General features: G+C 39.5%; 3 protein-coding genes, 1 non-coding gene and 1 pseudogene across 6 annotated transcripts; 3 read left to right on the top strand and 2 right to left on the bottom strand.

The window, feature by feature from the left end:
• Position 1: 1 nt before the first annotated feature.
• Positions 2–5,371, bottom strand: LOC104809906. 2 transcript variants are annotated; one of them, XM_010536014.1, is made up of 3 exons: positions 638–5,371; positions 159–311; positions 2–61 (listed from the first exon to the last, which is right to left on the bottom strand). In XM_010536014.1, exon 1 carries the CDS (start codon positions 4,673–4,675, stop codon positions 3,539–3,541), a length of 1,137 nt encoding a protein of 378 aa, XP_010534316.1. In that variant the 5' UTR covers positions 4,676–5,371; the 3' UTR covers positions 2–61; positions 159–311; positions 638–3,538. The 2 variants fall into 2 exon arrangements, with proteins under 2 accessions (XP_010534316.1, XP_010534315.1); XM_010536013.1 differs by having other exon boundaries at positions 159–5,371.
• A 1,530-nt stretch (positions 5,372–6,901) lies between these two features.
• On the bottom strand, positions 6,902–8,242 carry LOC104809905 (annotated as a pseudogene).
• A 256-nt stretch (positions 8,243–8,498) lies between these two features.
• Positions 8,499–8,570, top strand: TRNAK-UUU. Its single transcript has one exon. It is a non-coding gene; the product is annotated as a tRNA-Lys (tRNA).
• A 1,642-nt stretch (positions 8,571–10,212) lies between these two features.
• Positions 10,213–13,322, top strand: LOC104809903 (dol-P-Glc:Glc(2)Man(9)GlcNAc(2)-PP-Dol alpha-1,2-glucosyltransferase). Of its 2 annotated transcripts, none has more exons than XM_010536011.2 (8): positions 10,213–10,471; positions 10,551–10,639; positions 10,988–11,321; positions 11,765–12,002; positions 12,126–12,272; positions 12,367–12,571; positions 12,646–12,788; positions 12,884–13,322. In XM_010536011.2, exons 1-8 carry the CDS (start codon positions 10,382–10,384, stop codon positions 13,144–13,146), a joined length of 1,509 nt encoding a protein of 502 aa, XP_010534313.1. In that variant the 5' UTR covers positions 10,213–10,381; the 3' UTR covers positions 13,147–13,322. The 2 variants fall into 2 exon arrangements, with proteins under 2 accessions (XP_010534313.1, XP_010534312.1); XM_010536010.2 differs by having other exon boundaries at positions 10,214–10,471; positions 11,765–12,011.
• Positions 13,323–13,488: 166 nt separating this feature from the next.
• Positions 13,489–16,893, top strand: LOC104809904 (pectin acetylesterase 5). Its single transcript, XM_010536012.1, has 12 exons — positions 13,489–13,802; positions 13,897–13,979; positions 14,087–14,216; positions 14,322–14,401; positions 14,517–14,606; positions 14,927–15,051; positions 15,352–15,412; positions 15,509–15,562; positions 15,677–15,754; positions 15,846–15,951; positions 16,148–16,293; positions 16,497–16,893. The coding sequence occupies exons 1-12, from the start codon at positions 13,580–13,582 to the stop codon at positions 16,608–16,610; spliced, it is 1,290 nt and encodes a 429-aa protein (XP_010534314.1). The 5' UTR covers positions 13,489–13,579; the 3' UTR covers positions 16,611–16,893.
• The last annotated feature ends 1,592 nt before the right edge of the window (positions 16,894–18,485 follow it).

Here is an 18,485-nt window from a genome sequence, read left to right as displayed (position 1 = left end):
GGGGGGGGGGGGGGCGGAAGGCAAGGACCGATGTAAAACCTCAACGTTGCCTCAGAGGTCGCTGCAAAGTATAGTTACCTCTAAGCTTTCTTCCTATTTTCTAGTTCAGTAATGATCCTATGAAGATGCTTAATGATGGGCAATCCGAAAAAACTTACTCTGGGTTCGATGTTAGCTTCCCGTTGTTGTCTACTAGTTGTAGCATCTTGATCTTGCAAAGGCTCTGGCTTGTCATGCTTATAGAATGCCTCTAAGGCTCTTCTAACAAACGGGCGAACCAAATTCACTTCCATAGCCGATAAATAAGAAATCTGCAATGTCGAATTAGGGAGCGGTGTTATAGGGAATACATTGAGACATATTTTTGAGACCTGACCTAGCCTTAATCCTTAGCCTACAAAAGGCATAAGCATAATAACCTTCTCAAGTAACATATCAGCAGATTGTTTGTTCTTCACAGAATTTCAGAAAAAGGAGAGTCATGATTGATACTCGTAACTCGTGATCTTAGAAACACCAAATCTTAACATATGATAAAGTTCTCCATAACATAATGCCCTCGAGACTGCCGGCTATTCTCTAACACTGTCTCAAACCTTATCTATCGGCTTCACAATAAAATACGAGGGAGGTGTACCTTCTACAATAAGCAATGAGCTATCTCCCCTTTCCTCGTAGGCATATATATGATCCTACTAAAATTCTCGAGAAAAATTTCATAAAGCATCGACAAATCCAATCAATCAGTAAGATACAGCCAAGGAGGAGGTATTAAAAAAAAAAAGGGTTATTGAGTAACTGTGACAAAAAGATGGCATATTTTGCAAAGTGTGACAATAATGTTTTGACCTTTGCAAAGTATACCTTTTTTTTTTTAATCCCTACAATGCTCCTGAAGCGGAGGCGTCATGTCGAGAACAAAATGGAACCGCCATTTTGTTTCTCTCTCCAAATTTCATTTTTCAAAACACGAAGAACAGTTAGGGCGAAGACGATTGTAGGGCGAAACACAAGAATCCCGGCGACACACGAATTCCATAACATGTATGTTATTCAGTCATTTTAACGTGTTTGTGGTTATTGTGATTCGTGTCTCGCAACATAGTCAATGTTTTCCAAAAATATTGTAGTTTACTAACGTCTATGTCGCCTTTTCGAGAGAGGCTGTGGTTTGGTTGTACATGTATGGGTTCCCAGTAAAGTATTGGTGGTGAAGATTTAAATATTGGTTACGGTAACGTCTGACTCCCGTTCCCCACTGTAGTATCCGGACAGGTAGACTACATTCCGGAATATCTGCATACATGTCCGGGATATTGCATCCGGACAGGTAGACTACATTCCGGAATATCTGCATACATGTCCTTGGGCTGTGTTGAAGTATCCTGTTACTTCATGTTGGGGATACATTTTCCTCGACCGTTCATATTATCCGGAATGTTAAATGTCGTGCATATTGCTTTGTGTGTCCGGTTATTCCATCCGGATAGTTATTCATATACATATTATCCGAATATGTGCATACATGTCCGGGATATTGCATTGTGTCCGGAAGGTCATTCATCCGGATGGTTTTTCATATACATTTTATCTGGATATCTTCATACATGTCCGGGATAATGCTTTGTATCCGGATGGTAATTAATCCGGATGGTTAATCATATACATTTTATCCGGATATGTCCGGTATATTGCTTTGTATCCGGTTTGTGATTGTCCGGAGATCAAATTTCCAGAGAAGTCCAAACCCGGAATCAACAAGTCTCAACAAACACATTCGGAGTGTTTCTGTCCGTCCGTCATGTGTCCGGAAAATAATTATCACCTCTCCGTATTACAGTGGCATTATTTCCTTCCTACTGGGAACGGTTACATAGCTACCCGGATAACTACAGTCCGGAGACAATATTTCCGGAGAAGTCCAAACCCGGAATCAACAAGTCTCAACAAACACATTCGGAGTGTTTCTGTCCGTCCGTCAAGTGTCCGGGTTGAACACGTCGACTTCGTCCGTCAAGTGTCCGGGTTGAACACGTCGAGTCCGTCCGTCATGTGTCCGGGTTGAACACGTCGAGTCCGTCCGTCATGTGTCTGGGTTGAATACGACGTCTCCGTCCATCATGTGTACTGGGAAAGGTTACATAGCTACCCGGATAAGTAGAGTTCGGAGACCAAATTTCCGGAGAAGTCCAAACCCGGAATCAACAAGTCTCAACAAACGCATTCGGAGTGTTTCTGTCCGTCCGTCATGTGTCCGGGAAATAATTATCACCTCTCCGTATTACAGTGGCATTATTTCCTTCCTACTGGGAACGGTTACATAACTACCCGGATAACTACAGTCCGGAGACAATATTTCCGGAGAAGTCCAAACCCGGAATCAACAAGTCTCAACAAACACATTCGGAGTGTTTCTGTCTGTCCGTCAAGTGTCCGGGTTGAACACGTCGACTCCGTCCGTCAAGTGTCCGGGTTGAACACGTCCAGTCCGTCCGTCATGTGTCCGGGTTCATATTTCTCGTACATTCGGAGTGTTTCTGTCCGTCCGTCAAGTCTCCGGGTTGAACAAGCCTTACCAATTTACCAAACAAATCCGCAAATTTTTGCACGACGTTTTATATCCCTCATGATACAAGAACAAAACAGGAAAAAACACATCCGGGTACAACAATCCCTCCACACATGTCGAATATATAAATGATTTTATTGAAATAAATGTTCAATTTTTACAAACTCTGTAAGATTTACACAAATAATAAAGATAACAACAACAAACAAACAGAAGTCAACATTTGCTATCCTCAAGTACGTCCATTCATCAGCCAATTGTTGATTTTGTGCTGGAACCCACCGCCTGCTTGGTTGCGGTTCCACAAATCCAGTCCAGTTATATGGGGAGTTCGAGATGGAGATCATTTTTTCACCCAACTGCTGCAACGGACAAATACTTCCTGATATGGATTCCATTATGGGAGTAGTTTACGGTAAACCTACCCACCGACGATAATCCGATAATGGAATCCATACCAGGGAAGAATTTGATATGGCAGATGCGCCTTTCATAAACTGTTCTCTTATTCAAAATAAACCTAAATTTAACCACTACCTTTGCAATGGTAAACTTTGTCATGCCTCTATTTATAGTATTTCCGTCACAAGGATGTGACTTTTCAGTTTTTACGAGTCCCTAGAATATAGCAAATTTCGCCCGGAATAACCCATCCGTCCGGACACAACGTACATCATCCTGGATGAAATACACATCCGGGTCATGCGCAATGTTCATGCCACCGCTTACGACGAAAACCAGATAACTATACGGCACAGAAACCGTGTCCGGAGAAATCAAACATCGTAATCAGCATACCATCAGAATTACCAATCCGGACAATTACAACTGCGTAAGCAGCAAACCATCCGGATTACCAACCCACATAAATTGTCTGTGAACGTACACATTTCATACTATTACAGTTACCACGTTCTATCCGGGAACATCTACCCGGGTCTAAATCTGTCCCTGGTACTATGACTGGGATCATCGTATGTATTCTTTATATGTTGCTCTATTATGTCCTCGTTGCCCACACCGTCGACATTGATTGGGTCTCCGCGCCTTGTTCAAAACACCTTCTATAAAAGACGGTTGTCTTCTTTTCTTCGGTCTCCCAGGTGGCCTTCTAACGGATGGAAATGCGCATGACTGGTCCGCCACTTGTATTTCAACTTGCCATTCTTCAATTGGGACATTGATTGGATTAATACAATCTGCATACGCAGATCTCCATGTTGTTGTTGAATATACCGGATCAACCAGCTCGTGCACAGACATCTTGCACCACGTAGCAGCACCTATGGCATGAATACACGGCATCTTGATCATATCAAATGCGCGACAAGAACATGTTTTTGCTGTAAGATTAACAACATATTCTTCATGACCTCCCTTCACCTGGTAATCCACTGCAGATATTGGATTCACTTGTAGCTTTCTCGCTTTGTCCACAAGAATATCTATGTGCGTGGTAACTGCTGGTGTAACCGTTTGTGACCAGGAGGCCGCTTTGACACGACGTTCAAAAAACCACTGCGTAAGTGTCTGTCTAATGTGTTCGAAGAGAGGTACAATCGGGTAATCTTTGGCTCCCTTCAGCACAGAATTCCACGATTCAGCAATATTGCTCGTCATAATATTGTATCTGCATCCTTCGAAATATGCCCGAGACCACATCCTGACGTCTATTTCCTCCAAATATTTAGCTACTCCTTCATCAATCTTCCTCAACTGATCAAACACTCTATCAAAATGACTTCTTGTAAATGCCAGTGCGGCTTCCTTGAACAAAGGTGTGCCGCGCTTACACTTGAACTTGGTCATCAGGTTTTTCGACAAATGGTATGTACATACACCATGTTTGGCCGAAGGATACACTTTACGAATAGCCCTTGATATTGATGCGTGTCGATCTGAAATAAAGACCGTATCCGCTGTATCAGGGATGAAGGAACCAAGTTGACAGAAAAACCACTCCCATGATCTATCGTTCTCTCCATCTGCAATGCCAAATGCAAGTGGATAAATCTGTTCATTTCCATCCTGACACATTGCGCTCAAAAGTGCACCTTTGTACTTGCCAGTCAAGAATGTACAATCAACTACAATCATTTTCCTCATCACACTAAATCCTGTCAAGCATGGCCCCAAAGCAAGGAATGCATATTTGAAGCTTCCATCATCATCTACCAAATACTCAGTACAAGATACGACGGTAGTAATTTATAACTGTTTTTTGGACATCCTCTGACCATTTCGACAGCATTTTCTCTTGCTTTCCATGCCTGCCAATAACTCATTTTCAGTCCACGATCAACCCTCATTTCATTCACCACATCTTTGGCCTTCGGACGCGTCGTCGTTCCTTGCAATTTTGCTGCCAACATATAACTTATGAATTTCGCAGACGGCGGCCGACTAAATTTGTTCCTATCATCGATACTGCATGTGTGCACGCAGACATGTTTACGAACACAGAAAAGTTTACTGCCCTTGTCTCTCACTGCTCGTATCATCCATTCACAATCCTTAACAGGACATTGAGCCACAATTATGTCTGTGACGATTTCGTTATACGAAAACCGCCAACCTGAAAATATCTTTGTCTTCAAAATACTGACCAACAGCGAATCCTTCAAATTTTTTCAAAATGTCAAGTGATTTATGTACACTAGAACATCCTTCAACTATATGAACACGTTTTCCATTATCATCCAACTCGTTCCTAACCAAATCATCCCACAACCCGGAATCACCATCCCCAGCCGCACCATCATCAACATCATCAGCACCAAGACCTTTGTCACCGTCATCATCAGCATCATCATCATGATCATGATCATCATTATCGTCGTCATTGTCATCATCATCATCATCATCATCGTCATCATCGTCATCATCATCATCATTATACTCATCATCATCATCATCACCGTCAACCTCATTACCATCCTTATCCACTGGATATTCACAATCATTTCTTACAACTAAGTCCCACCAGTTAAAATCATAATCAACAATATCGCCATCATCAGAATCATTTCCATCCTCGTCGCATAAATTCGTATCCTCGTCACATAAATCGCCCGCAACACATTTATCTAAACACCTCATTTCACCAATCTCTCCCTCGTTATCAACAAGAACACCACATCCTTCAGGAGGAATATATGGGCCTTCAGGATCGTTCGACCCAACACCGACACTACCCCCTCTCCCATTTTCTTTACTTTGACTTGGCGCTTTAACAACAGATGAATTAGTGTAGGGGGTGACAAATTCAAATCGAATGATATATTTCGTCCATCCCGTCTTACGGTACGATGTTGTTGAACTCGTTTTTGGGCTTTCGACGAAACGTACATCGCTAATTCTTGATCGCCAGAAAGTTTTTCAACAAGAAATTCAACTCCCCTATCGTTGTTAATTATGATTGGAAATAACTTCTTATCCGAGAAACTACTGGGAAGAACGCTGAACACCAATTGTTCTTCGGAAGATTGAAAAGCATAATCTTCACATACCAATTTATAAAGTTCGGAATAAGAAATACCAGGGTGTATCTTCAACATTCTAGCACCGATATCTTCTACAACTTGGAATGTTCCAGAGTTACACCGGCCGAACACAGAGTACAACCACATCTGCACAGATATACAGATTTAGTAAAGTCTACTACCACATTCAAGTCTACTTATTTTTCATTCCACAGGTACGCATCATTTAGGCTGCAGGACCATTTCAAACATTCCCGGAAGGATGTCCACAACCGGATCCGGCACATCCCGGACATTAATGTGTACATGGTCCAGAAACATGTGCATCCGGGAATATAATATGGACCTAAATCATAAGCGCCCAGCAAGACGAATAATAGGATTTGGCCAGACGAAATCCCAGGTTCGCAACATCCGTCCTACCTGACTTCCAGGTACACTCCCGGACGGATGTGGACAACCGGATACCATTATTCGTCCCGGACAATGTGTAAATGACCATGACACATGTACATCCGGGAATTTATTACGGGCCGGACGAAATCGAAGGTTTGCATCATCCGGAACGGGAGTTCCAGTAACAAGCCCGTTCCGGATGTCGACATCCGGAACACGGAATGTACCGGACTAACCGGAATTACTGGGAGTCGGAATACTATCAGGTGTCCAGGCCGGGACGGATTCAATTGAGGATAAATATCAATTTTTTGAAAAAATTACCTTCGATTAGCCCCCAAAATATTTTTCCCGCTTACTTCGTCTTTTGGTCGGTAAGAGAGAAACTAGAGTAATACGTTTGTTTCAGACAAAAACTTGTGGAATTGCGCGTCCTTTTTGTACAGACTCTAGAGAGAGAAAGGTAATGGCACCGTTGACATTTAATAATACAAACGAGGGTATTGTTGTCTAAAATTAACAGAAAGGTATACTTTGCAAAGCGCGAAAAAAAAAGGTATACATTTCAAATGACGTGACACATTTGGCACACTACCGCAAATTTCCTCTAAAAAAAAATCACCTTTACCGCATATGTACCACTGAATGACCCGAGGTTAGTCTCGAGTTTATGAAGCCGCACATTTCTGATGTCCTCGACGAGTGACCTTACCTTTAGATAGGTAACCCATGAAAGTTCCGAGACATTAACTGGTTTTATACTCATGGCATCGGCTAGAGCGGGAATAAGCTTAAACATTAAATACAAACTCACCATATACATGTCCGAAATATCATCACGTGCACTGCCATCGATAAAAATTTCCAATCTTGATCAGTAATCTCAGATGCTAAATGAAATGACTAAGAGAAACAATCCAAGAAGGAGAATCTGAACCTACTGGTCAAGTAGTAATCTGGAAATCTCCACATAATGGAACGGTAATGTCTGAAACGACGTCTGAGATTCACGTTCCCCCTCCAAGACCCGGGTCAAATTCTCTAGAAGAATGAATAACTATCAAACAACATCTACATTTCTCCGTTACCAAAAAGAAAAATAGCTACATTTCTCTTTCTAATGCAGAAACATAGCGGATATCACCCAATCGTATTCCGCAAAATGCTCGTCTTACCGACAGACATCCATGTCGGAGGTCAGAGGGTGCATTTCCCTCTCTTCTTCAGTGCCACCGCAAGCCACAGCGGCACCTGAGTCGGGATCTGTGGAAGAAACCTTCCGAAATCTCCCTGTCGCCATTAATCAAAATCAACACCATACTCAAATTGAAAACCATTAGGTAGATCTCACTCGCACTAACAAAATTCGAATGAAACAAGAGTGGAATATAAGATTACACAGATGAAATTGAGCTGATCCATGTTCATGTTGGGAACAATCTCCACCGGTTCGTCCTCCGCCACAAACTCAATCTAATCGACAAAATTCGAAACCCATAACACGATTGCAGAAACTACATTCACACATACGCAAACAAAGAAGGAGAAGAAGAACCACCTCTTGCGCCGAGAAGAGAGAGAGATGAGGGTCGGTCTGACCCGCCATGGAAATCAAACAAACTTAAACCGAGGATACAATGGGTCGGGATAGTTGGATAAACCCTAGTCAGGATGATGGGAGAATCGATCTCCGCAAGCGAATCTAGACCTCGTTTTCATGCTTCAGTGTCTACAGTGGCGGGAAGAGGGCTTCAATTTCGCGGGATTATAGGAGGAGACAAAGAGATACAAAATTTACCCCAAAAAAAAAAAAGAAGCAAAAGATTAAAATTGAATAGGGATAAGAAGATTAAAAACCAAACAAAGCATCGATCACATGATTAGCAACAAAGCAGGACAAGTCCAAAAAGCAACATATACAACAAGCATCATGTATATAAATGTAATAACAAGACAATCAAAGAGAAAAAACCTTACATGAGTTTATAACTAATCACAGCTGGCTGACGGCGAGGACGATTTCAAGATAAAGAGATAATATTTACCGTAAAGCCTTCTTAGCTCAGCGGTAGAGCGCATGGCTTTTAACCATGTGGTCGTGGGTTCGATCCCCACAGATGGCGATTTTATGCATTTATTTTTTGTGTCACACATCCTAATCTCTCTTCGACCCTTTCCCCGTCGATTCGCCGGCCGCTGCAGATTCTGGCCACCGTAAAACTAAGGTACCATTCTACTTCTCTTCTCCTTTTTGATTCTGCTTATGTTTCGCTTCTGTTCTGCTTCTTTGTCTCTGTCTTGGATGATTTCATCGATTTTATGTCTCATTGTAAAGTTCCTCCATCTTCTACAATTTTGGCAGTCAATGCACGATGAGTAGATCCAATGTGAAGAAGTGATCAACATGTCTGTACAGATATTTTTTTTAGTAAATATGTTTGTACAGATATTGTGACCGGAAGCGTGCACATCCACTCTTGTCTTTCTAATCACTCACACGTTTCTATGTCTTTTACGATTGTTTTCTGCTCTTGTCTGTCTCTTCCACAATTGTTTAGGCATGTTTATGTATATAGAAATGCAGAGATAGGGATGCCTGTGTTTAGGTTGAATTCGGCGGATGGGTTGCGCATTATTTCTCGTGTTTGGTCAGAAGATCGAGATTGTGGTCGTTTTTCTTTCCGTGTGATATTTTTTCTCGAGTTAAATGGACATAGAAAAGATGCAGAAATGTACCTTCTCTGTGAAACATACCTCATCATGTCTTTTCTTGCATCTGGACAAACTACTCGTCTCTTATCGAGTTAGCTATTGTAAGTGTTGAAACATTTGATCGCAATGAAGGATCGGTTTCCGTGGATGTTTCAATTCATCTTTCCATATGAAGGATGACTTGGTAGGTTGTTCTCTGTGTATGACATAGTTCTGTATAGTCATGTGTTAATAAACAAGAATCTGGCTTTCTAAATTACTACAAGTTCTGGTAACATGAAGTTGATCAGTTTTTTCTTGCCACGACTCCATCGGTATTGTGTAAATGAGTGTTATGGTTCGACAGGAAAAAGCTGAAATTGGCGGATTTTCTTGATTGAATGTTATGTCAATGTTATTCCGAAGTTATGTGTTATATGGGTATTTGTGTTAAGATTGCAGAAGCTGATTCGTTTGGTGTGCGAGTTAGACCAACCGAGTTATGGTTGAGTATTTTAGTGGTTGGTGTAAAAATGAGTCAGGGTCTAGATGAGCTCCAAATGAGCGAGCTCGTGTGATCTGGGTCGAGCCAAACTGATTTCTTTTAAACCTCTTTCGGAGCATTTATAAGATCAGTTAGTTTAGAAGATATTGATTAAATGCTTAAGTTGGAGCAATATATATATACACACACGAGATGCACTACAAAAAAATCATCGAATTCCAACTGATTTTCCAACGGATTTGTCCGTTGGAGCATTCGTAGAAAAGATAGCTAAAACATTTTGGTCTTTCATTAGGTTTGATGCATGATTTACGTTACATAATTGATTTTCTGATGAAATGGTAGAACAATAAATGGTTCTTCTTCAAGTTATAGGGTTTGCTTGACAAATCGAAACGTTTGAGGCCTTAATTAGGTGTTTATGAAAATTTTGGGAGTCTACTATAAATATTCACTTTTCAACGCGACGGAATGGGTTGGGCTCAGATCCAAAAAAAGCCTACATAAGTATATTGACTGAGGACGATTTCTTTTATAATCTTCGATTAAAACGCTGCGTTTTAATCGAATCTCCTGACTCCTCTTTCCATTGCTCACTAAATTTCCGGGAAAATTGGTGTTCAAGAGGATTGCTATTCCCGATTCAACCAACTGATCCACGAATGTAATCACTCCGGTTTGGATCCGATTGAACTTCGGCATTTCTGTCTCGAAGCTGGAGAAGCAGGCGAAGAAGAAATGGGGAAATTAGTCGTTGCAGCTATTACGAGCTTGTGGGCGATTCCCATGGCGATTATCGTCAATAGCATTGTTCCAGAACCTTACATGGTAAAGCCCTAGTAACACCCGTTTCTATTTGATCTTTTTTTTTCCTTTTGTTTTTAGCTTTAGTCTGTGGGTTTTGCAGGATGAGATTTTTCATGTGCCTCAGGCTCAGCAATACTGTAAAGGGAATTTGAGGAGTTGGGATCCCATGATCACTACCCCTCCTGGATTGTACGTAAATATTTCTTGAATCGTCCTTAGACTCTGAATCACTTCAAATGTCGAGTTCTGTTGCCTGGCTGAATCTCTCTCTTTTCCCGTTTGATGTTGAAATTTTGCTTCCTCATTGTGTAATTTGATCAAAACGACTGAAGAAAGGTGAATTTTGACTCACAAATTGGTTCTGCAACACTGAAAAAGCTTGGGTTTCTTTAAAGGAAACCCCCAAAAATGGATTGCATGGGTTTCCTCCATCGTTGGTTTCTCCGTGTTCCTTTCTCTTATTTATCTGCTTTTCAGGAATGCATCAACGTAGGAGTAACTGCCCATCTTGATATTTGCTGTTAAAAACTTTTGCAGGTACTATCTTTCACTTGCCCATGTCGCTTCTTTGTTGCCAGGCATGTTCTTGACGAGACATATCCGGTCTTTCTCGGAAGCCTGTTCTACATCCGTCCTCCGCTCCACAAATTCTGTTCTGGCAGTGTTTTGCAGCGTTCTAGTTTATGAGATAATCACATTCTTGCGGCCGAATCTCAATGACAGAACAGTAACATCTATGGCGGCGGTCCTGACACTGTACCCCCTCCACTGGTTCTTCACTTTTCTTTACTATACAGACGTTGCATCTCTGACTGCTGTTCTTGCTATGTACTTGACATGTTTGAAAAAGAAATACAAGCTCAGTGCCCTGGTAAGTAGTTTGAATCAAAGTCCATGTTCTTGTTAGAGGTTTGGACAAAATTATTAAGATTCTTAAATCAGGTGTCCTGATTGTTGAATGGGCTTGACAATTTGACATTGAACTGGAGAACTAGGCAAGTAACAAGTGTCCGCAAAGTACCGTTAGATTTGGTTATAACCCTTTTTGGACAGACAAATTAGCATATAAGATTGACTTATGGGTCGTTAAGCAATATGTAACAGTTTTGCTATTTCTTGTATACTTAACCCACAACACTATACAATGCTTAGAAACCTAATTCTGTTTCCTGATAATGTTGCATGCTAATGCTAAGTAGATTACATGTACTATGTAGGAATTCCAACAAATATACCGATACAGATAATTTTCAATCATATTCTTGTTAAAGTTTCAAACTTCTGGGGAACTTATTTATACTATTATCATTGCAGCTTGGCACTTTAGCAGTTTTTATCAGGCAAACGAATGTCATTTGGATGCTTTTTGCTGTTTGCTCGGGTGTCATAGACATTACTTTGTCAGGAGTGAGGGACAGAGAGGAAATACACGAATCAAGTCAAGAGAAGAATCAGCCACCCAACAGCAAAGGTGCCACCATGAGATCGAACTTAAGAAAAAGAAAGTCTAATGGCTTTCAAGATATGAGAAACCATTATATCCGCAATAGAAGTACGTTAGGTGAGCTTTATATTTGTTTATGTCGAGTTGGTCAAGCTCTTTTTGTTCCTGTAGAGCCTTACATAAAGGGTCCTCATCTTTGACTGGTATCTGGTTTTTCTTTTTTGTTTCTAGAAAATGGGGGCTTATTCTATGAAGTTCAGGCCCTAATTTCAAGAACTTGGAGTATGAAGTGGAGGCTCTTGGTCAATTTTAGCCCTTTTATCGCTGTGGTTATTGCTTTTGGTGCTTTTATCCTTTGGAATGGTGGTATAGTCCTTGGTACGGGAATTTAGTATGTTCTTTTCCATGCCTTCTCTTATAAATGAAAAATTTGGCCCCTCTGGTTTTCTGATCCAACTACTCGAAATTGCAGGTGCGAAGGAAGCTCATGTTGTTTCCCTGCATTTTGCGCAGATGATGTACTTCAGTCTTGTTTCTGCTCTTTTCACCGCTCCTCTGCACTTCTCTCTGGATCAAGTTAGAAATCTTTTGCGGGAAATTCAGAGAAATGGGATCGTCAGTCTCGCATTTAGCATCGTTGCTCTTGCAGCTGGATTCATTTCTGTACACTTTTTCAGGTGATTCCCTAATATCTCTTGCATAACTCACTCTTCCACTGGTACTATGTCTCATAATTCTGGAATTCTTCCAGCCTGGCTCATCCTTATCTTCTTGCTGACAATCGGCACTATACCTTCTACACATGGAGGAAGATAATCAATGCTCATCGGTCAATGAAGTACCTATTGGTTCCACTCTATGTCTATTCCTGGTTCTCAGCCCTAAGTTTATTAGGTACATTGCTTTTATCTGTCCTTCTCAGCCATTGAAACACATTGCCTATGCAGTTTTGAACTTGATTCCATGCTTCCTCTTCGTCAATTCGACAGGAAAAACTCAAAGGAAGACATGGGTATTAGCCTACTTCTTGTGTACTTGCGCAGTTCTTGTTCCTGCGCCACTTATCGAGTTCAGATATTACACCATTCCTTTTTACATCTTCGTGCTTCATTCCGGTGTCAGCAACTTCAGGACATGGCTTCTGACTGGAGCGATTTTCCTCTGTATTAATGTATTTACCATGGCAATGTTCTTGTTCAGGCCATTTCAGTGGAGCCATGAACATGGTGGTGTCCAGAGGTTTATTTGGTAGAATTAGGAACTTACCATACCAGTGAGCAGCACCACAGCTCAGAGACAGGTCTATGTTTTTTTTTTCTTTTGCTGTTTGCTTAGCGGAACCTGCAACGTCCTGGTGTTTTCCATAGATTAAACGGCATGTCATTCCTTTCGAAATTTAACAAACGACGTGGTGTGTGTTTTTCGATTTGTTCCGACTCGAATCAGTTCGGTTTTGCTTCGTTTTACAAGACGATGGTTGAATGAATCCGGTTGATCGGTTCTTGGTTTATGTGAATCTAGTGAACCGGTTGGTAGATTCGCTTGAATAACCTGTTTATGCCTGTTGGACATCTTACCGAACCAGTCGGGCCCACAGTTCGCTGACGCGTCCCATTGACCCTTGGAATTGTATACATGAATACAGTATGTTGTTCTCAGAAGAAGTTTAGCTTCGTCGTCTTTCAATGGCGATTCCGAGGCTTCGCTCTGCGATACAGTGGAGAAGATGGGCGAAGAGCGACTGTGCAATTGCAGCCGTTGGATTTGCCTTCATCATGCTAGTCCTCTCTTTCTACCTCGATTTCACTTCCGACCCTGGCTCCTCCGTTGACCGAGCTTCTCCCACTGCATCCCCCGACAATCTCGTCAAATTGACGTTATCGAGTAAAGCCAAAGAGAGAGGAGCATGTATTGTTCATGATTTCATATTCTTCAAGTTAAACTTCTCGATTTTGAAATTTCCCAATTCTCAGCTGTTCTTGAGTTTTTCTGTTTCTCGTAGTTTGCTTGGATGGAAGCTTACCTGGGTACCATTTTCAGAAGGGTTTCGGATCTGGTTCCGGAAACTGGATTCTTCATATTGAGGTATTTCCGGTGAAATTCAATTTTCGTATCGGAATTTGGAACCGAACCGAAGTTATTTTTGTTTTTGTTTCTTTTGAATTTTTGAATGGAATGGATGCTGCTTACAGGGTGGAGGCTGGTGCAATACAGCAGCATCATGTAATTCGAGAGCAATGACTAAGTTAGGTTCTTCAAAGTACTTTGAACGGGAAGTGCCCTTTGGTGGAATTTTGAGCAGTGACCCATCTCAGAATCCTGGTACAAGAATAGACAGCTTAATCCTCTGTGTCTCTTTGATTTAGTGTTTTTAATGCTGGGGCCACTTTTCGTACTCTGGTGATGAACTGCGTTTTGTTATTTCAGATTTCTTTGACTGGAACAGAGTTAAGATACGGTACTGTGACGGCACGTCATTCGCAGGACAACCTGAAGCTGAATCAAAGGTAATGTCTAATAACGGGTTTTGAATGTCTGCGAATAATAAGAATGTGGGTTAGATCTGTTGAATTTAGTATATAAAATCGATCCTCTCTCATGTTTCTCTGTCCGTCTTCTCAGAATCAAACAAGACTTTTCTTCCGGGGTCAGCTCATTTGGGAGGCGATTATGGAAGAACTAATATCTTTGGGCATGTGGGGTGCCAAACAGGTAGCTTCATCGATCTCGTGAAAGGAATGATGTTGTTTTGTTAATGGTGACATCCTGAAAGTATTTGTGCTGCATTTCATCTGTACCACCAAGATCTTCTCTAGTTAGTGGCTGAGGTGATTGATCGATTATTATAGTTGTTGGCTTCAGCAATTAGATCGTTAATGCATACATTTGCAGTATGATCTACTTGTTCTTTCTGACATCATAGCATCTGTATGAGTGTATCTCTTCTGCATTTGCAGAATTCGTTTTCATTGCATTTTTTTTTCAGTTCATGGAGATTAATATATTTCTCCCTTGTATCTGATAAAATGCAGGCCTTTCTGACAGGATGTTCTGCTGGAGGACTGGCGGCTCTTATACATTGTGACAACTTTAAGGATCTTCTGCCAAAGGATGCATCTGTCAAATGTCTTGTGGATGGAGGTTTCTTTCTCGATGAGTATGTTTTCCACACGTCGGACTGTGTTTTGTTCACTACTTCTCGACATAGTCGTCTACTGTTCTGTTCATCAGTCCCGGTCTTTCTTGGAATTCATTGGATCTGTAAATAGTTTCAATCATCATAGAAGCTTGGTAGGAAAAATATCTGCATGCTGTTTCGGTTTCCAGAACCTTTAGAAACTACTCTTCAGATAGTGATGAAACTGAACCGAGTTACTTCTGAATCTAAGTCACCTAACTAATAACAGATGGTCATTTAAGATGAAACTTAGTAAACTTATTTTCTCCTCCATTTCAGGCTTGATGTCCTTAAAAATCCCACAATGGGATCTTTCTATCATGATGTTGTGTACCTGCAGGTATGTATCATATTTTGTTATATATATGCTTTTATGTTCTTTGTCGTAATGTAATGCGGTCTTAGTGGTTCTGTGCTTCGTTATGGTTGATGACAGAGTGTAGCTAAGAGCCTGGACAAGAATTGTATAGCCAAAATGGAGCCATCTAAGGCAGGTTTTGCCTCTTACTTTCCCTGGTATTAGTATTACCTTCTGCTTATAAAATCTTTCCTGCTTTGAGTATGATGTTTCCAGTATTTGGTACTGACGCTTCTTCAATCGCAGTGTATGTTTCCTAAAGAAATCGTTAAAAATGTAAAGACTCCGGTTTTCCTCGTCAACCCAGCCTATGATTTTTGGCAAGTAAGTTTGTTCTCGTGATTGATCTCTTAGTTCATCTTTTCCCTCTCTTTTTTTTCCCTTTTGCATATTTCTCACACTGATCACGTGCCAGATACAAAATGTGCTGGTACCACCAATTGCGGATCCAGATCAGAGCTGGGCAAGATGCAGACTCAATATTAAGGAGTGTGATGCAGCACAAATTAAAGTTCTTCATGGTAATTCTCGGTTTAACTTTGCTTTGATTCGATCCTTAACAACATCAAGAGGGTAAGAGGAAGTAGCTTTGAGTTTGCCCTGTAGCAACTATGTACAAGCCCTCTTATGTCTCTGAGAGATATGGTCTAAATCATGTAATTTGTTACTTGAAAAGCTGAAATCTCTTAAGCTTATTCTCATCTTGAAATTTTGCAGGGTTTCGCAGTTCTCTGCTGGATGCGCTCAAGGAATTTCAGCAGAAAAAGGATAATGGAATGTTCATAAATTCCTGCTTTGTCCATTGTCAGACATGGATGTCTGTAACATGGCACTCACCCACCTCTCCTAGAATCAACAACAAGGTAAGATTAACAGAGTTTTTTAAGTTTAGCCCCCCAATTTTCCATGTACTGGATTTTATTTCTGGATTCATCATCACCATCATCATCATCATATGATACAATCCAAAATCCAAGCAAGTCCATGTGTTAGATCCCATGTGAACCCCTTGTCTTCTTACAGTCCTGAATGAACTGACCCGAGGTCTTGTCATTCCGTGGGACAGACCATTGCAGAGACCGTGAGCGACTGGTACTTCGACCGTGAAGCAGTGAAGCTAATCGACTGCCCTTATCCGTGCAATCCCACTTGCTACAACATGGATTTTACAGTATCTTGATATATGATCGGTCAATCGATTTGCTGTTTTTGGGAAGCTTTCCAGCTCAGCCGGAGGCATAGTCTCTGGTTTCCTCTTTTGGTGTTAACGGGAAGACAGCGTAGAGAAAGCCAGCTAGTTGGTTTGTTGTTTAGTTGTCTGAATGTCTAATGACACTCTTCATTAGATTCTGACTGTGAGTTAAGTCTTCTTGCAACTCTCTGGTCGTCTTACGTGGATAAAAATAAAACTATGTAAACTCTGGCATTGTAGATAGAATGGAAACGGAATTTTAATTTTGAAATGACAACATCTTTCAAATCAAATTCCGATAGAATTTGAATCGAATTGAAATATAATAAAATTATAATATGGAAACCTGATACAATAACTGAAATACAATAAAAAAAATTAATTGAATATAATTTTTCAAAATAATTAAATGGAAATCTGATACATACATGCATATACGCGTATTAATAACTAGTTAGAGTTGAATTAAATGATTTCAACAACAACAAAAATATTATCGTAAATTAACTAAATCCATCTCTTTTAATGATATAAATTCATATTTTTTACATTTTTAATAAATTCAAGTTTAAACTTGTTTTATCTAATATACTAAACCATAAACATAAATTTCTTTACTCAATTATTCAACCGTCTCATCTCTCTAAGTCCGCCCCCTAAACTATATAAAATTATATCGAATATGTAAAAATATTTGTTCACTTATTACTATCATAAAATCGTTGTATCTCGAAAATATATCTTATACATTAAGTAATGACAAAAATATCCTATACATTAAGTATGCATTTGGGGTTTGGATATATGGTATTGTGAATTATTAAAAAAAATTAAATTTATATAAACTTTATTTCCTTAACTATACGACGTAGTTATTCGAAATATAGATTGAATATTTGAAATATTTAGATATAAATTATGTTTATATTTATTAAGTATGTTTTCTTTTTAAATTATAAAGAGTTTGAGTTTAAATTTGTAAGACAATCCTTTTATTATTATTGATAATTAAATGGTTTAAATATACAACGTAAACAGATACAATTTTCTAATATATCTAAATTTGATAATAACAGATATAACCAAACTTATAATTTATCCAAATTTGAATGATTTAGTAACGTTGATCAAGTATTATAAATTAAATATGTGTACATACACACACATATATAATATATGTGATCTAATTAATGAGTTCTAATGTAGATTTCCGTACAACTGATGGATGGATTTATCAATGAGCGATGTTGAAAGGGTTCACCTCGTGGAGACTCAAACAGAGTTCGTGAAAAATATCTCATAAATTATTGATGTCTTTAACACATGGGCCGACCAGTTCAGCTTTGGAGCCTTCATTTAGTACATTTCCTCTTATGTAAATTATCAATATACTGAATAAATAATTATATATATATATATGATTGAATTGAAATATAATAAAATAATTATGTATTTATACTGAATAAATGGAAATTTTATATAAGTTTATATATTGGATTTACTTCTCTGTGTCTTTGTTCGTTGGAACTCTACTAACCCATAAATTATTTTTTATATTTAAACCAACTTTTAATAAAATAATACCCAACATTCCCTAGTTTTTTTTCTTTCAAGACAGAAATCATTTTTTATATAAAAAGAACAGCTATATAAGTTGTTGGAACAAAGCGTATTATTCTAAAGGTTTTCTTCCATTTCACCAATCAATACGATTTTTTGTTGTGATTTAGCATATATCGAATGATTTCTACTATTAAAATAGATATTTGAGTAAATAATTAGTAAAGATTAATTATGATTTAAATTTTAATAAAACAATATATGTAAAATATATAAAAAAAACTCTAATTGTGTAATAATAAC

This window comes from Tarenaya hassleriana, unplaced genomic scaffold (assembly GCF_000463585.1).
Source record: "Tarenaya hassleriana unplaced genomic scaffold, ASM46358v1 Cleome17, whole genome shotgun sequence".
Taxonomy (NCBI): Eukaryota; Viridiplantae; Streptophyta; class Magnoliopsida; order Brassicales; family Cleomaceae; genus Tarenaya; species Tarenaya hassleriana.
Note: the sequence above shows the minus strand (reverse complement) of the source record. Positions and strands in the feature narration are given on the sequence as shown.

Bases quoted from the DNA above. Each gene is read 5' to 3' on its own strand.
- LOC104809906 (XM_010536013.1), bottom strand. From the start codon at position 4,675: ATGAGGAAAATGATTGTAGTTGATTGTACATTCTTGACTGGCAAGTAC.
- LOC104809903 (XM_010536010.2), top strand. From the start codon at position 10,382: ATGGGGAAATTAGTCGTTGCAGCTATTACGAGCTTGTGGGCGATTCCC. The intron at 10,472-10,550 runs GTAAAGCCCTAG...TGGGTTTTGCAG, and splicing joins TTGTTCCAGAACCTTACATG to GATGAGATTTTTCATGTGCC. The intron at 12,789-12,883 runs GTACATTGCTTT...TCAATTCGACAG, and splicing joins CTCAGCCCTAAGTTTATTAG to GAAAAACTCAAAGGAAGACA.
- LOC104809904 (XM_010536012.1), top strand. From the start codon at position 13,580: ATGGCGATTCCGAGGCTTCGCTCTGCGATACAGTGGAGAAGATGGGCG. The intron at 13,980-14,086 runs GTATTTCCGGTG...TGCTGCTTACAG, and splicing joins ACTGGATTCTTCATATTGAG to GGTGGAGGCTGGTGCAATAC. The intron at 15,755-15,845 runs GTAAGTTTGTTC...ATCACGTGCCAG, and splicing joins CAGCCTATGATTTTTGGCAA to ATACAAAATGTGCTGGTACC.